General features: G+C 35.8%; 1 protein-coding gene across 1 annotated transcript; it reads right to left on the reverse strand.

Moving 5' to 3' along the window:
* Nucleotides 1-7,025: 7,025 nt before the first annotated feature.
* On the reverse strand, nt 7,026-9,805 carry LOC140168591 (somatostatin receptor type 5-like). The gene is given in 2 exon segments (XM_072191992.1): nt 7,026-8,267; nt 8,269-9,805. Coding segments are annotated over 2 exon segments (1,215 nt in total). The 5' UTR covers nt 9,334-9,805; the 3' UTR covers nt 7,026-8,117.
* Between the last annotated feature and the right edge of the window lie 6,417 nt (nt 9,806-16,222).

Genomic DNA, 16,222 nt, shown 5'->3' on the forward strand with positions numbered 1-16,222 from the left:
GGTGTTGTGTCTTCTTGTACAAGCGAGCCCAGCTCTACATGTATTGTATGAAATACTTTTTAATAAATTATAATTAATATTACTGAAGTTATAGCATTTTTTTCATCACTGTCTCAAGCTCGGATTTCGGGATCGCAAGTTTTAAGTAAATTAAACTGTCAATTTTGTAATGCTTTGTATTCATTTAAATATGTTTATTCAGCAATCGGGAAAGTTTTTAGTGTAAAGTTGAGTCATATTTTTATTTTTATTTTGTTAGGGCCTTGCATGTGTTTCTACTGTGTTTCTACTGAGGAAAATACCAGGTGTTACACCGCCTGGTCTACCTCCAAAGGTGGATCACGGTTGCCGGGTGTCCACACCAAATCACTCTGAACCGATCTGTTTCCATGAGCACATTAACCGGTAACACTCTAAACTAAATCGCATCACCCACCAACCTTTCCCCAGTAGAAACATGCAGTTAATGTAAGCATGAGGGGACATAAAGTGGATAAAACCAAAAAGACTTGAATTCTGGTGACTGCTTACTTTACATATGGAAACATGAGAAACGTCAGGTTCTCTAGAGGACCATTCAAATCATCTCTGTCAGCTGACAGTTATTGCAAAATACGATCAATGTTTCTTGGCAATCTGCAACTGTAATAACCGTGTGTAATCAATGTTACATGTTTTTATGCAGTGAAAACAATCGACAAAATCAAGTGCAGAATCTTAACTAACTGTCAACCAATGGCACAGGGTGACCTGGACTATATATCTGTAATGTTTCTGTGAGTTTTAAGAACCCTTCTACTCAGCTGATGAATAAGACTCTGTAATTTATTTAAATACAACCACAAGATTTAATCTACTTTGAGCTATAATCTTTATGGTATCAATTGTTTTGAAATGCTTAACACACATACATCATGCATAAGACATTTTATTTAAACTTTAGAGAGCAGCATGATCGTGCATGAAGAACAATCATAAGTCAACGTGCCTAAGGTACTGCAGCATAGTCAATATTTTTTTGTCTTTGCCATTGAGAAACATTGCTACTTTTCTGCTCTCCCATCAATTTTTACTTCTTATTGTATTTTTCTGCTCAAAGGATTTGCATTCTTTGGGCTTCGTTCTTCTGCCCACATTTTGTCATTACACCAATTTGAAAAACAGCAAAACACACAAGGGTGTCAAACTAAAAACTGGCCCCATGGCAGGTAGAACATTTATGTCTCATCTATGGCCTATAGTTAAAATGATCAAAATCACTGGCCAGTCAACTTCTTTAAAGTAACCACAGAAACAGTGGCGGTGCCACAGGAGAAGGGTGGGGGAAGGGGTGGGGGCACAGGGGCAAATGCCCCCAGTCAGAACTTTTGCCCCCTGTTGCCCCCCCCCCCCAGTAAAAACCTAAAACTTCCACTTTTTTGCTGCAATTTTATGCAAAATTAGTTGATTTTGCACCCCCTGAAATTCACTGCCCCTCATGCCCCCCGAAAAAATTCTTGGCACCGCCACTGCACAGAAAGTTAAGTCTCAGGTAACCATGGTTACATGTCTCTACAGTCCATGTCCAGAGTTTGTATCAAGGTCTATTGGGTCAATATTAGGTCATAATGAACTATTCGTCAATGATTTTACTAATTATTATGCAAATTGAATCCCTCCTCCAAATGAAGGATTACAATTTGTTTGTTTGTGAAACTTTTTTGTAAGATTCTACAGCACAAAACATACCATTGCAGCAATGATCAGCTCCCAACATTTCAAAACTGATAGGCCCATTTAAACGAGCCAATACATCTATCCACAAGCCAGTAGCAGGTAACATTGCTGACGGATGGATAAAATGTCATACATACCCACCCCTCTGGCAGGCATCAATTCAGTGCAAGTAAACTACACTAACACTACACATTCTGATCATCCTCCATGTAATGTGTCCTTAATAGTTACTAATCACAGAAATTCAAAGGAGAACTAAAAGCCGGGACTAAAAGCCTAGAAGTTTCCACCTTTCCAACTTCATCCAAAAATAAACACCAAGTACATATGGCATCCCAAGCAGGGGAAATTGGAACAGAGACAAACCCAAACTCTAAATCTCGAATAGACAATGGTTAAATAAGGCTTGCTTTCCGGCAATATTACCCATTTTCATTTGTTTGAGTTTTGAAGCTTAATAACTTCAATATATTTGTCGACAGACATTACATTGAGTACACACAGAAACTTAATCTGGTGTCTGCGAGGGATAATATCAGTTATTGTGCGAATATCCGATTTGACTACATAGCAGAAATAGCTCAGGCATATCTTGCGCAGGGACCGTGTGCACGCTGCTTTAATGTAATGAAATCCGATAGCTTATGCATCTACAAAAGAAACCCACTGCAATAGAGCTTAAGAGTCACCAAGTTATTAACATGTCTCTGTACTTTTGAATTAATTTTCCTCAAATACAGCAAATGTTTAAAGACAAATTTGATATATTTTTCCAAGTATAAATAATGGATAACATGTACAAAAGAAACTCTTCTTCAAATGAATCTATGGAATCATTGGGAAAAATGCCTTTGTGTCAATCTTAACTTAATTTGCTTGACATTATGAAATTTGAAACTCGCTTCTACAGGTGACATGGTGTCGTTGTATGAATCTGAGTGTTCCTGAGAGTCATTACATATATTTATTGATTCATCTGAGAGGAGCCAGTTGCAATCATCATTTTAATATTATCAAACTAATTATACTTTGCAACAGTTTTTATTTAGCAAACTTTCCGATATATGTAAATTTAAATACCAATAAATTGAAGTTTTGTATTTTGACAGGTTTTGAAGCGATATCTCGGAATCATGGCAATTTGTGAAAGAAAGCATCCATGCAATAAGTAGCTTTACACTTATCATGTAAATTTGAACATGACAAACATTTGCAAAATGTTGTTTTATTACTTGAAATAAATCTCAAAAGCTATTATCGTCAAACTCGATTCAAGTGCAATGCCCAGACAGATTCCAAATTGTCATGAACGAGAAACCACTTTAGTGTCTGTTCTGTATTTGATACCCGACATTCAGATAGCTAATAATACTTCACTTGGTGATGTGAATGTCCTAATCATATTGCCTGGAAAATATGTTGTATTCACTCCAACAAAACATGCAAGAGAAAAGATATTCCATTGAAAAGGGAATTTGCTTTGACGCACCGTATCAGTTTCATTCCTGCATTCATGTCCCAAAGAACAAGTTTCGGTTAATATGCAATGCAATCTCTGTATGAAATTGTGAGCACAATTTGTTGGAATTGTATGAGTTTGTCAGCATCAGCCAAAAATTGTTTGAATCAATAAGTTAGGTATAATATATAACTTATAAAATACAAGTAGGCAATTCAAACATTCAGAATTTCACAAAGTTGCTTTCTCAATTGACAAAGAACTTGGAACATTCATGTGCGTGCAAGGCTGCTTGTTTTTGCGTCTTCATTTCTCTCCCCGGCACTTATTGACTGCAATTATCGGTCATCACTCAAAGTATGTTACAAATTAACGGCAATGTAAATGAGAACAATCTATCAGCCTTGGCCGTATAGTTCACGCTACCTAACTAAGTGCCAGCATTTATAATCTTTAGTTTGGCATGTCGAAGAAACCAACCACCATTTGCCGTAATGATCAATACAGTGGCAATTTTTAATGCGGTGACCCTTTGTCGGTTTCAAGAGAGTGTGAGCTATCATCAGTCTTAATGATGAGAAAATGAGCAAACTGTGCGTGATAAATGTTTTAAGAACCGGACATGCTATTCATGTTAATCATTTGTTACAGCAACTTGGTGCTAATTTGAAACATGATGTAAGTACTATGCAACTCTCATTTCAACCTATCTTTCAATTAGTGCCCCTGTGAACACTACCTGCTGATTGGTTACAAGAAGACTATTATGATTTATTGGACCAATCAGAAACATGGTAAGAATGGTGGTAGGGCTGAAGAGGCTTAACCCCATGAGTACTACCTGCTGATTGGTTACAAGAAGATTATTATGATTTATTCAGCCAATCAGTAACATGGTATGAATGTTGTTAGGGCTAAAAATGCTTAACCCCATGCCCATGAGTACTCCCTGCTGATTGGTTACAAGAAGATTATTATGATTTATTGAGCCAATCAGCAGCTTGGTTAAGAATGGCGGTAGGGCTGAAAATGATTGAGCCTAAATATTTAGAAGCTGTATTTTAATTGGTCACCTGATCATGTAATTGACCAATCAGAAATTATGTAAAAGGTTTTTAAAGTTTTTTTTGAAGGGGCACTTAAAAGTGCCCTTTCAGTACACTTTCAGCAAGACATTGGGCAAAACAATATCAGTTGAAACCAGAGTTGAAACACAGCAAAACCATCTCAACATTGAGTTGCACATTATAGCCCTAACATTTGACAGGCATCCTGTAATGGAAAATCTCAAATTTTACTTTCCCAACATAATCAATATTAAGAATGAGTTGAAGACATGCGCAACCTTGTAGACCTCATCAGTTATGATAACACTACCCGCCAGAGTAGCATGAGGAATATTATTTGGTGTCTGCTGCCCCGTTCCTCATGTGATTTCATTACATGTATTTTTAGAGATTTTCCATACAAAATATTTTGTCCAACTGCGCTATACCAAAACGATCACCAATTATGTCAATTTGGTCATCAAAATCTCATGTTTATTTTGTAATGTATAGCAATAACTCGCCTTGTTAGTGTCAATTGCTATAACTGTCGTGGCTACTCGTAGCTTTCATTTTGACATTTTTCAGTTTCAGTAGCACATCTATAAATAAAAATATTTAAAAAAACCTTTTTGTCATGATCATGTTCTTTCATCCCCACAAGTTATTCAAGGATTCAAGGGGTGCAATGCTGAAGATGAAGTTTGTAATAATAGCAATGTAGGAGTTAACTTTTTAAAATAATAAACTTTCAAGTATGATATGCATATGAATAAATAAATACAGTAATTAATTTCATGTGAACAAATACAGCATTATTATGATATTCAACATTTGAGTTTGCACATGGCGCCCAAATTGATGCATCTGCAAAGTTGACAAGATCCATAATATTGACAACTCGGAACATAGCAATTATGCTTTAACAACAAAACTATTGATTAAATGCTTGTCAATAAACAAGACCATGCATAATGTTAGTACGGTCGACTCGTAACATTTACAATTCTATGATCAATAAACTTCATTGGCTTTGAAGCTTTGAAGTTGTACGACAAATAGGTAAACTTTCACTGCTCAGAAGCCTAAGCTTTGAATTTAAAATCATTAAAAATTTAGGTTAAAAATGCACACTATGTGACAAGCTCGTTTCTATCCAAGCCAAAGGACAGCAATTTGATAATTGAGTTATTATTTTGCACAAAGACAAAACGTACTATTGCCGCAATCCTTGCATCCCTAGCATACTTTGTTGGAAAGGGATGAGTTTTATAATGCCAATTACTTAGTATTATGTTTTATTTTGTAATCTTTTTACCCGTATCTTGCCACAAATTACATAAAAAGCTATATTACATGAGCAAACAGTAGTATATGTCCATATAATTTTGATCTGACAACAACACTCAAGTAAGGCCTAAAGTAAATGTTTTAATTCTTCTATAGTCCAAGTATTCATTGTGATCATCGATCATGTAGAAGAGGCGAGGTTGATGCGCCGATGACCAATGGCTCAAACACCTTGTTATCATGACCATTGATCAACCAATCAGCATTCACAGTGTGATTGTTTATCTCTCTTGTTTTTTATCATGCTCATATGCTTGGCGCACAGCACATACCTTGTAGTACATGGCGCTATGGGTTTTGGGATTTTCTTTTGATACATTAGTGGAACCAATGTTTTTTGGCATCCTTAACCCTAAAATGAAAAATTTGATTGACTCCATTTTTTTCTATGCCCCTGTGATTTCCACGAGGGGTCAAGGGTCACAGTGGGTCCAAAACTTAAAAATAGTTCCATGTTGTAATGTATCTCAAATTGTTTCTCTCATCACAGGGAATAAAAAAGTCAATTGTTTCATATTTTACTACGGTACTTAGTTCAGGAGTTACTAAGGTTGAATCGGTCAAATGTCAAACATTTCAAACACATAGGTCAAGATTTCATTGAAACTAGTCTCAAATTACTCCCTTTAACGTACAAAATCTCAAACATACACTTAATTTCTTTTAAATTTACAATTTTGGTGCGCTTTGTATTGTAATGTACATGCATAACCTTTGACCCATAATTTCATTTGATTCCGAGGTTATACATTACTCAAACAAATAATTTTCCTATTTCGTCTGTCAAGAGAAGTAATTAAATTGAGACAAGACATGATTGAATCAGTGCATTTTGAAAAGTTGGCCTCTGTGCTTGAGATATTTGACATTTGACCTAATTTACATTATAACTCCTGAACTAAACACACTACTGCAATATTAGTTACAATTGACTTTTTTATTCCTGGCAATGAGAGGAAAATTTGAGGTACTAGTATATTAATTAATAATAATACAACAAGTTTTACATTTTGGCCCCATTATGACCGTTGACCTCTTGTGGGAAGCATAGGGGCATAGAAAAAATGGAACCAATTCTAGTTTTATCATTGGGGGTATAAGGATGCCAAAATCATTGGTTGTAGCAAAACAAAATGCTAACTCAAATATCACCACATAGTACCATGTACTAATGGAAGAATTGAACAATTTACTTTATACAATAGCAATATAATTTTATCATCACTCTAATGATATGGATAATTCACCTTTTCGGTAAATCCCATAACCCTTTGCGAGTACACCTGAGAACTCGTCATTTGACGTCACACCGACTTGTAATGCGCAGTAACGATGTTCGATAAACGATGTGCGCATCGGGGCGACGCAGTATGACGAGTTCTCAGGTGTACTCGCAAAGGGTTATGGGATTTACCGAAAAGGTGAATTGTATGAATAACATATTAATAGCCAAGTGAAGTTGTTGTTTTTGTTCATTTGGTAGTTGTTTCTGTTTGCTTGTTGTTTGTTTGCTTGTTGTTTTTGTTTGTTGTTGATTATGTTTGTTTATTGTTGTTTATTTGTTGTTAGTTACTGTTCATGTTTGTTTGTTATTGTTTGTTTGTTTGTTGCTAATTGGTTTTTTTTTGTGTGTTTGCTATCTAGACCTTACATCATTTAAATAGTACACCCAAGATAATTCAGTACAAAATTGCACAGATTATACGATTTCCTGCTAACAGCTCTTACATCATAATGCTACAAACAACAGTCTCCCGTTACATGTGCAGCAATACATTCACAGGGACTATAAAATTGTTCCCAGAAATCAACTCTGCGATGGAATAAAGTTGTATTTTGATGTAGATGTTAACTGCAAACGACAGGATACATATTTGTTTCAACAATTGAACAATTTCAACATGACATGACCATATTTGTATCAGCATGAGTGCATTCAGAAAGACTAGTATTGGTTCAGAAGTTCTTGGGATAGTTAACACATTCAATATCCACACATAAAGAACTAAGTGTGGTCAACTTTATTCTATCGCATTGTTAATGTACTGTAAAAGTGTCAATTTTTGCGGGTGTCATTTTTCGATTTTGAACTTCTTTGCTGTTTTTTAAATTTGCTACTTTAATTGTCTTACATAGGTGGTATACCTGTACCCAAAAGAATATATTTGCTTGTTTATTTTTACAGTGGCTGCATTGAGTGCAAAGAGCATGAAAATAAAGGTTCCCCAAAAATAACCACTTTTACAGCATTTGCCATATACCAAGCAAACATTGCTTTGAAGCACCATACACATCTTAGTAGGAAAAATACTTTGAAAATATGTTTACAATAATAAACTTCTCCATTATACAAACAATCCGTTCATCTGATACAAATCGGTACTTTTATCGGTACATTTTCATAAATAACTTCACATTTCTATGTTATTTTATTTTTATAATGTACTATTTTTGATCACACTATCTTGATTCTTAAATATATATATCAATGACATCAGGACAGTATTGTCCATAAAACAAACATTGAGTTACTTTTTTTCAGGCTTCTACACTGGATCCTCTTTGGCAACGGTTTTCGCAGTCGGTGCTAAATACACATAACCGTTGTAAGCCTTTTGCTGCTGTCCATGTTGCCCGTTAATCGGTAACTTAGTGCCCGTTTCTGGAGTCCCGTAGTTTGATCGCACAGAATTGCGAAGTTCTCGCAGCAGCAGACACAGAAGTCCTCATGCTACTCTGGCGGGTGGCGTTACCATACTTCCTACGAGGTCTGCAAATGCGCAAGAGATTTTGACGGAAGTTCTCGCCGACAAGCGTGTACACAATGGGGTTGATGATACTGTGGGAGTACATTAAGAACCACGAAACGGAATAAATGATAAGCATGTATTTGGGAGTCTTAGCTTCACCATAGTTACCCAGAATCAGCTGAACCACGTAAAACGGAAGAAAACATAATATAAATACTATAACGACGCTGATTACCAAGATGGCCACCCTCCTAGCAGCTTTTCGCGTTGTGTTCTTAGCGATCTGTACAGGTGTATTTAAGAGATTGTACATTATCAGTAAATAACATATGCAGATTATGCTGAGTGGTATGCAAAAGCCGATGAGCATTGTGTAAATAATCCACCATCGAGTGTCCGCTTCGGGATTTGGCGATACTCCCGCCATACATACACGCGCAAATATAGTGGTGTTGGTGGCGTTATCAAAAAACGGAGCCTCGACTTCTCTCGAGAACATCCACACGGGTAAAACTGTCAGTATAGCGATCACCCACACTAACACGCTGACAATACGTGCGCTTTTCAAAGTCCGGAAACTCATCGACTGGAATGGCAGGCAGATTGCAAAGTAACGATCGATGCTCATTATCGACAGAAAGAAAATGATTGTAAATTGCGTCATGGCGTCGTACGGTACTATTATCCTGCACAGGTACGGGCCAAAGATCCACTCGCTGAATGCCATTTGGTGGCCTAGGAAAATGAAGGAGAACATGAAGAGAAAGTCCGCTAAGGCTAGGTTCAATATGAAGGTGTTGGCTAACGTCTTCATATTGCTGAAGCGCAACAGCACTGCAATGATGAAACCATTGAAAAGCAGTCCGAGACCGCTGACCACACCGATGGCAGGTGGAAAATACTTGGCCACGTTGGCCTGGAAGTTGTCCTGTGGAAAGCATTCTTCCGTTTCCACCACGCTGCAATTTAACAGCAGATGTGGGTCCCCGGCGTATGCTGTTGTTGTCAGCATGGTGGATGATGTTTGTGGGAAAACGTCTATTTACAAGTCACCACTGTTAATGACGATCACTGTGACACATTCGTTTCCCGACATAAACAGTCACATTTTGTGATCCTCCGATCTCCACTAAATTACACCAACCAATCCAAATAAGAACTCACCGATCCCGTCTCCGATATCAAAATGATGTACTAACCATCCGCAGATACGTCAAACAATTCTCTTAATAAGACGAGTACCCCACAGATCGCTGAAAGTTATCAAGACCATCTCAGCCTGCCATTCTCAGTCACCAGCCTTCCAACTCGTTAGAAGAAAATAAATGATACTCCTTGTAAAACGCTAATGATCGTAAGCTCCCGGGAAAGATTCTGTGGCAGATACGATAACACCACTTGTAATATGTCCTCACTATCTCACATAGAGTAGCCAGAGCATTTTGAAATCTATGTAAGTGAGTTTTTGCAGTGTACTTATATATATATAAGCTGGCCACTTTTCTTTCTGCGTAGCTGTATTGTGATTGAGTGAAACTGGGATGGAGGGGTGTGGCCTTCTCCTCTATGCATCCATACTGCATCACTAGCTGTCTGGATTCATTCATTATCACAGAGGGGGGATGCTTAATACTTTAAAACTTCATCATTAGATGGATCATTTCATTTTTTGAAAAGGGGAATTCAGAGTGGATATACTTGTCAACAGACATGACACATTCAGTTTTGGGATGTATTTATCAATTTGGGTGTTGTTTATGTGATGTCACTGTGTTTTTCTTCCTTAATAATAATTTATATTATTTTTTAACAAAATTGTTTTACTATATGGAAAATAAATATCCTCATGGGGTTTGATAATACCTGGAAATAACAGTACACAATTTTGAAAACATAATGCATTAACATACTAACACCAGTTTCATTACAGATATCATCCTCTCAAAAAGTCACCAATTAAAGACAAATCATTAATGTTAACATGCATACATTTATCATATAATTATAAGTTCATTACTCCCATCAATCACGAGCCATGCAATGCTTGGATATATAAATAAAGTGAAACAGTATATTAATACAATTGTTACGAGCAATTAAATGAAACTGTGCCACGGGCTAGCGCAAGTAGACTTTGTCATTTCTATTATTTGATTAATAGTTAATTACTCCAGCACTACATTCATCCGCATGAGTGATCACCAATAAAACACACCTTTTCCCTTCCAAAAACGCCATTTATACTACACAGTGCAAATACAAGGTCAATTAAATAAATTCTGAAACGAGACTGTCACAATGACGTCCAAATCGATTGGAAATTGGTGATAAAAACGGCAGCCATCTCAAATAGCCAAAAAAAACAACCAGCCAACATATCTAGTATGTGAAATCAAGATACTCTCTAATATGCCGCTCATTTCATTCTAGTTAAAATCCACACTCCCCCTGTGGAAGATTTTGGAAATATTTTCCACACAGGGAGTATGTTTTTCAAATGTATTTGATCAGGGTTAATCATTTTGAAACTCACACTCCCCCTGTATATAGCTTTACCTTCATTTTCCACAACTGGAGTGAGTATTTCAAATGGAAGATACACAATTGTCTATTCTAGTTGAAACTCATACGCCCTCTGTGGAAGCCTTTAGCTAAATCTTCCACAGGGATAGTGTGGATTTTAAATGGAATAACCCATTGCGTGCCAAATCTAACATCCAATATGTAGTTTAATAAACACACCACAACCAGAATCGGTTCAATCTATTTCTCCGGAAGAACACACACGCACCACTCCGCTTCGTGGTATTGTATGCGTGCACAACTTGTGACGAATCACATCGACACAATCCTGCTATAATAGTACCGCAACAAAATGATGTGGCTGCTGCTCCTGTGAGCTAGCCAGGCTCGGTAGAGCATGCAGCATGCAAGCAGACTGGCTGTGTGTAATAGGGAGTTTTCTACTATAAGATACTGCTACTAAGATGATGTCACTGCAGCTAGCCGTGCTACAGCTGGCTGATGATTGTCGCAATAACATTGAGGGCTCTAACCCCAATGTTTTATGTCTATGATTACGTTGGCATCATTAGGGTCTGTAACTGGTTAGATATTTAACTCTCTCAACGTGGGTGTCGACTGCATACGACAAGTTTCAAATTTTCTTAAAATATTGTACATTTTCACAACCATATTTGGAATCAGTATGACAAATGCATTAAAATGAGCACAAACAAGCCTAATATTGGTTAAGTGGCTCTAGATATTTTGAGAAAATATCTCAAAACTTGGGACTTTTAATGTTGAAGCCTGTGGCTAGCACGCAGAGCATGTGTGAATGGCAAAAAATGAAATGGGTCAAAGTGAATTTAGAGGTTAAGGGAAAATATACATTTGGCTTCCATTTTTATTCTTTCAAATATTACAATACACCATCATTTCATCTCTGAGTCGGTTTATCTATCTCTCTTTGGTTCTGTCTGTCTGTCTCTCCTCATGCCCCTTTTTTGTCCTACTCTCTCTCTCAAATTCTCTCTCCTTCACTCCCCTTCTCCCTCTCTTTTATCTCCCCTCTCTATCTCTTGCTCTCCCTTCCTCTCTCATCTCTCTTGCTCTCCCCCCTCTCTTGCTTTCTCCCTCCTCTCTCTCCTTCCACATCTCTCTCCCTCCCTCCTTCTCCCCCTCTTGCCATATCTCTCTTAAGTATAATTTGCCTCTTACAAAACTCTTCCCTATATAGTATCAAATTTGATATTATTTTGGCCTTCAAATGCCAGTTAAGATATTGAATATTGTTGAAAGTACACTCACACAAAACTGACAAGGAAACAAAAGTGCCTCTATTAACTCTCTCCACATGGGTGTCGACTGCAGACAACAATTTTTTTTAAATAAAATTCAAAATTTAGAAAAATTCAGAATTGTAATTTTTCTTTACCATATTTGGAATCAGCATGAAAAATGCATTAAAATGAGTACAAACAAGCCTAGTATTGGTTCAGTGGTTCTTTAGATAGCTCTTGATATTTTAAGAAAATATCGCAAAACTTGGTCTTTTTATGTTGAAGCCTATGTCTAGCACGCACAGCATTAAACAAGGAGAACAATTGAGTGCATTTTAATCTTTTGAATCAGAATATTCTTTCAAAATCAAAAACAATAATAATAAATTTCAAACAGAATTGGCTATCTCACTCTCAAAATGTAATAAATCAGTCCAATTATGAATCGATAACGCACACATGCGTGAATCTGATCCCAATTTCTTGCACTTCGTAACAAACAGAATGAATTAATGTATTTCATTCTTTGCTGATAGGACATGTGCATGACATTATAAATGGTCCACTTCCTGAGAAGAAAAACACAGGCATCAGAAAAACATGGTGCTTTCTCACCATCTTCCTGTCATGTTTAACAAACACTTTATTGCATATCGCGGTTTGTACTTTGTCATGTCTATTTAATTTGGTACATCATCATCTTCATCATTAGCCTTGTCATTTTGTCAGTGTCACATCATCATTGATTATCAATCACAGAAGTTTGTTGATTTTTTTGATTTAAAAAAAAAAATTTAAATCAGATTTTTTTTATTTAAATCAGATTTTTTTTATTTAAATCAGATTTTTTTATTTAAATCAGATTTTTTTATATTTAAATCAATTTTTTTGATTGTTTTGATTCCAAGAACTACCATACCCCATGATAAAGTCCAAAGAGTAACAGTGGAATGCTAGTCATATACACAATCCTACCAGGTATTTACAAAAAAATCAAAACATGTTTTTTACATGTGAAAATTTCAAAGAAAAAATTTGGTAAAATTGTGGCAAAAACCCTGTTGAATTCTGCACCTCGAAGTTGAATTTTTAGCAATAGATAAAGTGACATCATACGAGTTATTTTAATTGTATTCAAAAGTTGTAGAAATATTAGGAATGACGTAAAACAGTCAATTTATGAAAGAAATGAACTAACATTGATTAAAACTGGTAAAATATGAAAAAGTTGATTTAAATCAGTGATTTAAAAAAAAATCAAGTGATTTAAATTGCGATTTAAATCGGTGTGATTTAAATCAAATAATCCTGTAACAAATTGTTCAATTCACTAGCTCATCCACAAATTTAACAAATCTTTATGAGGCTTGTAATCTGGAGTTTCTGTTTTACAAATTTATATCATCATCATCACTGTTGTCATGATGATGATCATCATCATCACTATCTTCATCTTTTTCTTCATCATCCCTATTTTGTTGTCTTTTTGCATTTTACCCTTTAAGGGCTGGGGTATGAATGTTTGGACAGTATTTATTTTGGGACATAAGAGCACATCAGACATATCGAATTGCATTCTGAATACGGAGAATGTCTTTCTGATATCAAATAATTTTGAATTTTTGAAATTCGCAATTTAATACACATTTTATGGCAAATCATTAAAAATTGATATTTTTGATATTTAACAGTACTCGAAGTAAACTTACTAAATCTGATGATTTTTACTTAAAGAGTGTGTAGGTGGGATGAAAAGCCGACGATCAATTGAAAATTTTGACCTTTCGTATTGAAGATATGGAATTTTTTTCCAAAATACCAAACAAAATTAGGTCTTTTTGGGAAAAAAATCCATATCTTCAATATGAAATTTCAAAATTTTCAATTGACCGTCAGCTTTTCCTCCCAGCCACATACACTTTAAGAATATATCATTAGATTTATATAATTTACTTCGAGGACTGTTATATATCAAAAATTTGACAAATATCAAATTTTTATAATTTGTCATAAAATTTGTATTATATTGTGATTTTCAAAAAATGAAAATTATTTGATATCAGAAAGACATGCTTTGTATTCAGAATGCAATTCGATAGGTCTGAGGTGCTCTCATGTCCCACAAAAAAATACTGTCGAAATGCAATAAACGCTCATTCTAGATCCCTTAAATTAATGCTATAATCCAGCCAAAAGTGAATCTGTGACCCAAGTCAATAATTAACAGCCATATGTCATCTGCAGGTGTTGCAAGACTCTCCGACGTTGAACGATTGCTCTGCAGCATAAAGGAAGAGTTATTACTTCAAATATACAATAACATGCACGTCGCACTTGCCTTTATACTTTTGTAACAAAACAAACTTGAACATTTTTGGAACAAGTATGTCAACGGATTGTAGGAGGCATTTCATGTCCCCACTTTTCGATGGTCAAAACATGTTTTCCCAGCACAAAAATAGCAATCCAGTTTTCTAGCACTTCAAAACATACTTTCCTGATCTACTTCCTACAACACTGACCTAATTGATACACCACACATGAGTTTATGGTGGCTGATCCTATTGAGTCTCATCCCCCACTTAAGGTGGTACTACAGCCCTTGATAAATTTGTGAAATTTTTGTGCATGTTTCTCAAAAAATAATAACACTGGTAACAAAAGTTGTGTACATTATAGGGGCAAGGAATCCAGTTAATACACTGGAATTCCAGTGACTCAAGACATGCGGTACATTATTTTTTTTTTTGTAACTTCAGTAAAATTTTAAAGTCTTGTAGATGGTATGAACAAACAAAATGGTGGTCAGTGTGGTATGCCACCCTTCCTGTTATATGGCCCATCTGGATTTCTTTTTTGCTTATAGCCAAACTACTGGACCAATTTTAACTCAAAAACTTGGAATCGGATTGTTTTAGCACTACCCCTATAGGCTTATTCAGACGGGAGCTTACCTCTGTGTGAGCCTTAACACAGAGGTAGTGCAAAGCCATTGTTTAACATTGATACTTGTCCACACAGCCCCCTTCTCACGGTCATCAACTCTAAGCGCTCCATATTATATGCAGCGATCGCTTCACATTAGTGTGCTACCATAGAGATTTCTCAGCGGTAAATCTTTTGTGTTAAACTTTGTGTTTGTTAACACGATACTTGTTCAGATGGGAGCTAACATTAAGCTACCTCAGAAGTAGCTCAGTGTTAGCTTAACACAAACTTAACTCTAGGCCCATCTGAACAAGGCTTATCTGTAACATACAAAACACCATATGAAAATAACTGGAACACCCAACCTTTAAACGCAACAAGAAAGGTTTGACACGTGTTTGAAGCTGTCGACAAACTGTGAATGTGGGTCAATTTGTTACATCCACGCTACAATTTAGGACAGAGATGCCGTGTTTGTTTATTGATTTGTAGGCAAGAAAAGAAGGTAGGTCGTTTTTGTCGGAAACACGATAAGAATGTCAATGTAAGTGAAACAAAATTAAAAAGAAGTTACCACGTTCTACATTCTGCCGACAAAATTTTGTATCGTGGTGGGTTCTTCTATGTAAATATAGACCAATGCATACCAAATAAGACTATCCATTGGGGATAGCAAAAATGTATTTCACATACTTCCCACCAGCTCTTTTGTGAGTTTCAACAAGAAAATTATCAAAAAAAAAAAAAAATAATGATTTACTGGTGTAACAAGTTCAAACACTTTGAGCATTTATTTTTAATGGAATCAATTAAACTAATGTAAGGTGTAAATTGAGATGTTTATACAGGGTGTCCCAAAAGTATCGATACCTTTTTAAACCATTGTATCTTTAAGAAGAAATAGTATACAGAAAATATGAAAACATATTTAGAAAGAGGACATTTGGGCAATTTTTTTGGTACCAAACTTGCTAATATTTACATGTTGTAGTATGAAGATACGAGCAAATGTTTATCATATTGTAAAATCGTTCTTTCAACCGGAGAAACAAAAACACTTAATTAAATGCAAACGAATTGTCAAATTAACACCCTCTTCTGCATTTGCTCACAATCCTAACAAAGTGACTTTTTAAAGTAATTTTCCTTATCTCAAGGATTTTATAATGTTTGATTGAGTTGATACCC

The sequence above is a fragment of the Amphiura filiformis genome, chromosome 13 (genome assembly GCF_039555335.1).
Source record: "Amphiura filiformis chromosome 13, Afil_fr2py, whole genome shotgun sequence".
In the NCBI taxonomy this organism is placed as follows: domain Eukaryota; kingdom Metazoa; phylum Echinodermata; class Ophiuroidea; order Amphilepidida; family Amphiuridae; genus Amphiura; species Amphiura filiformis.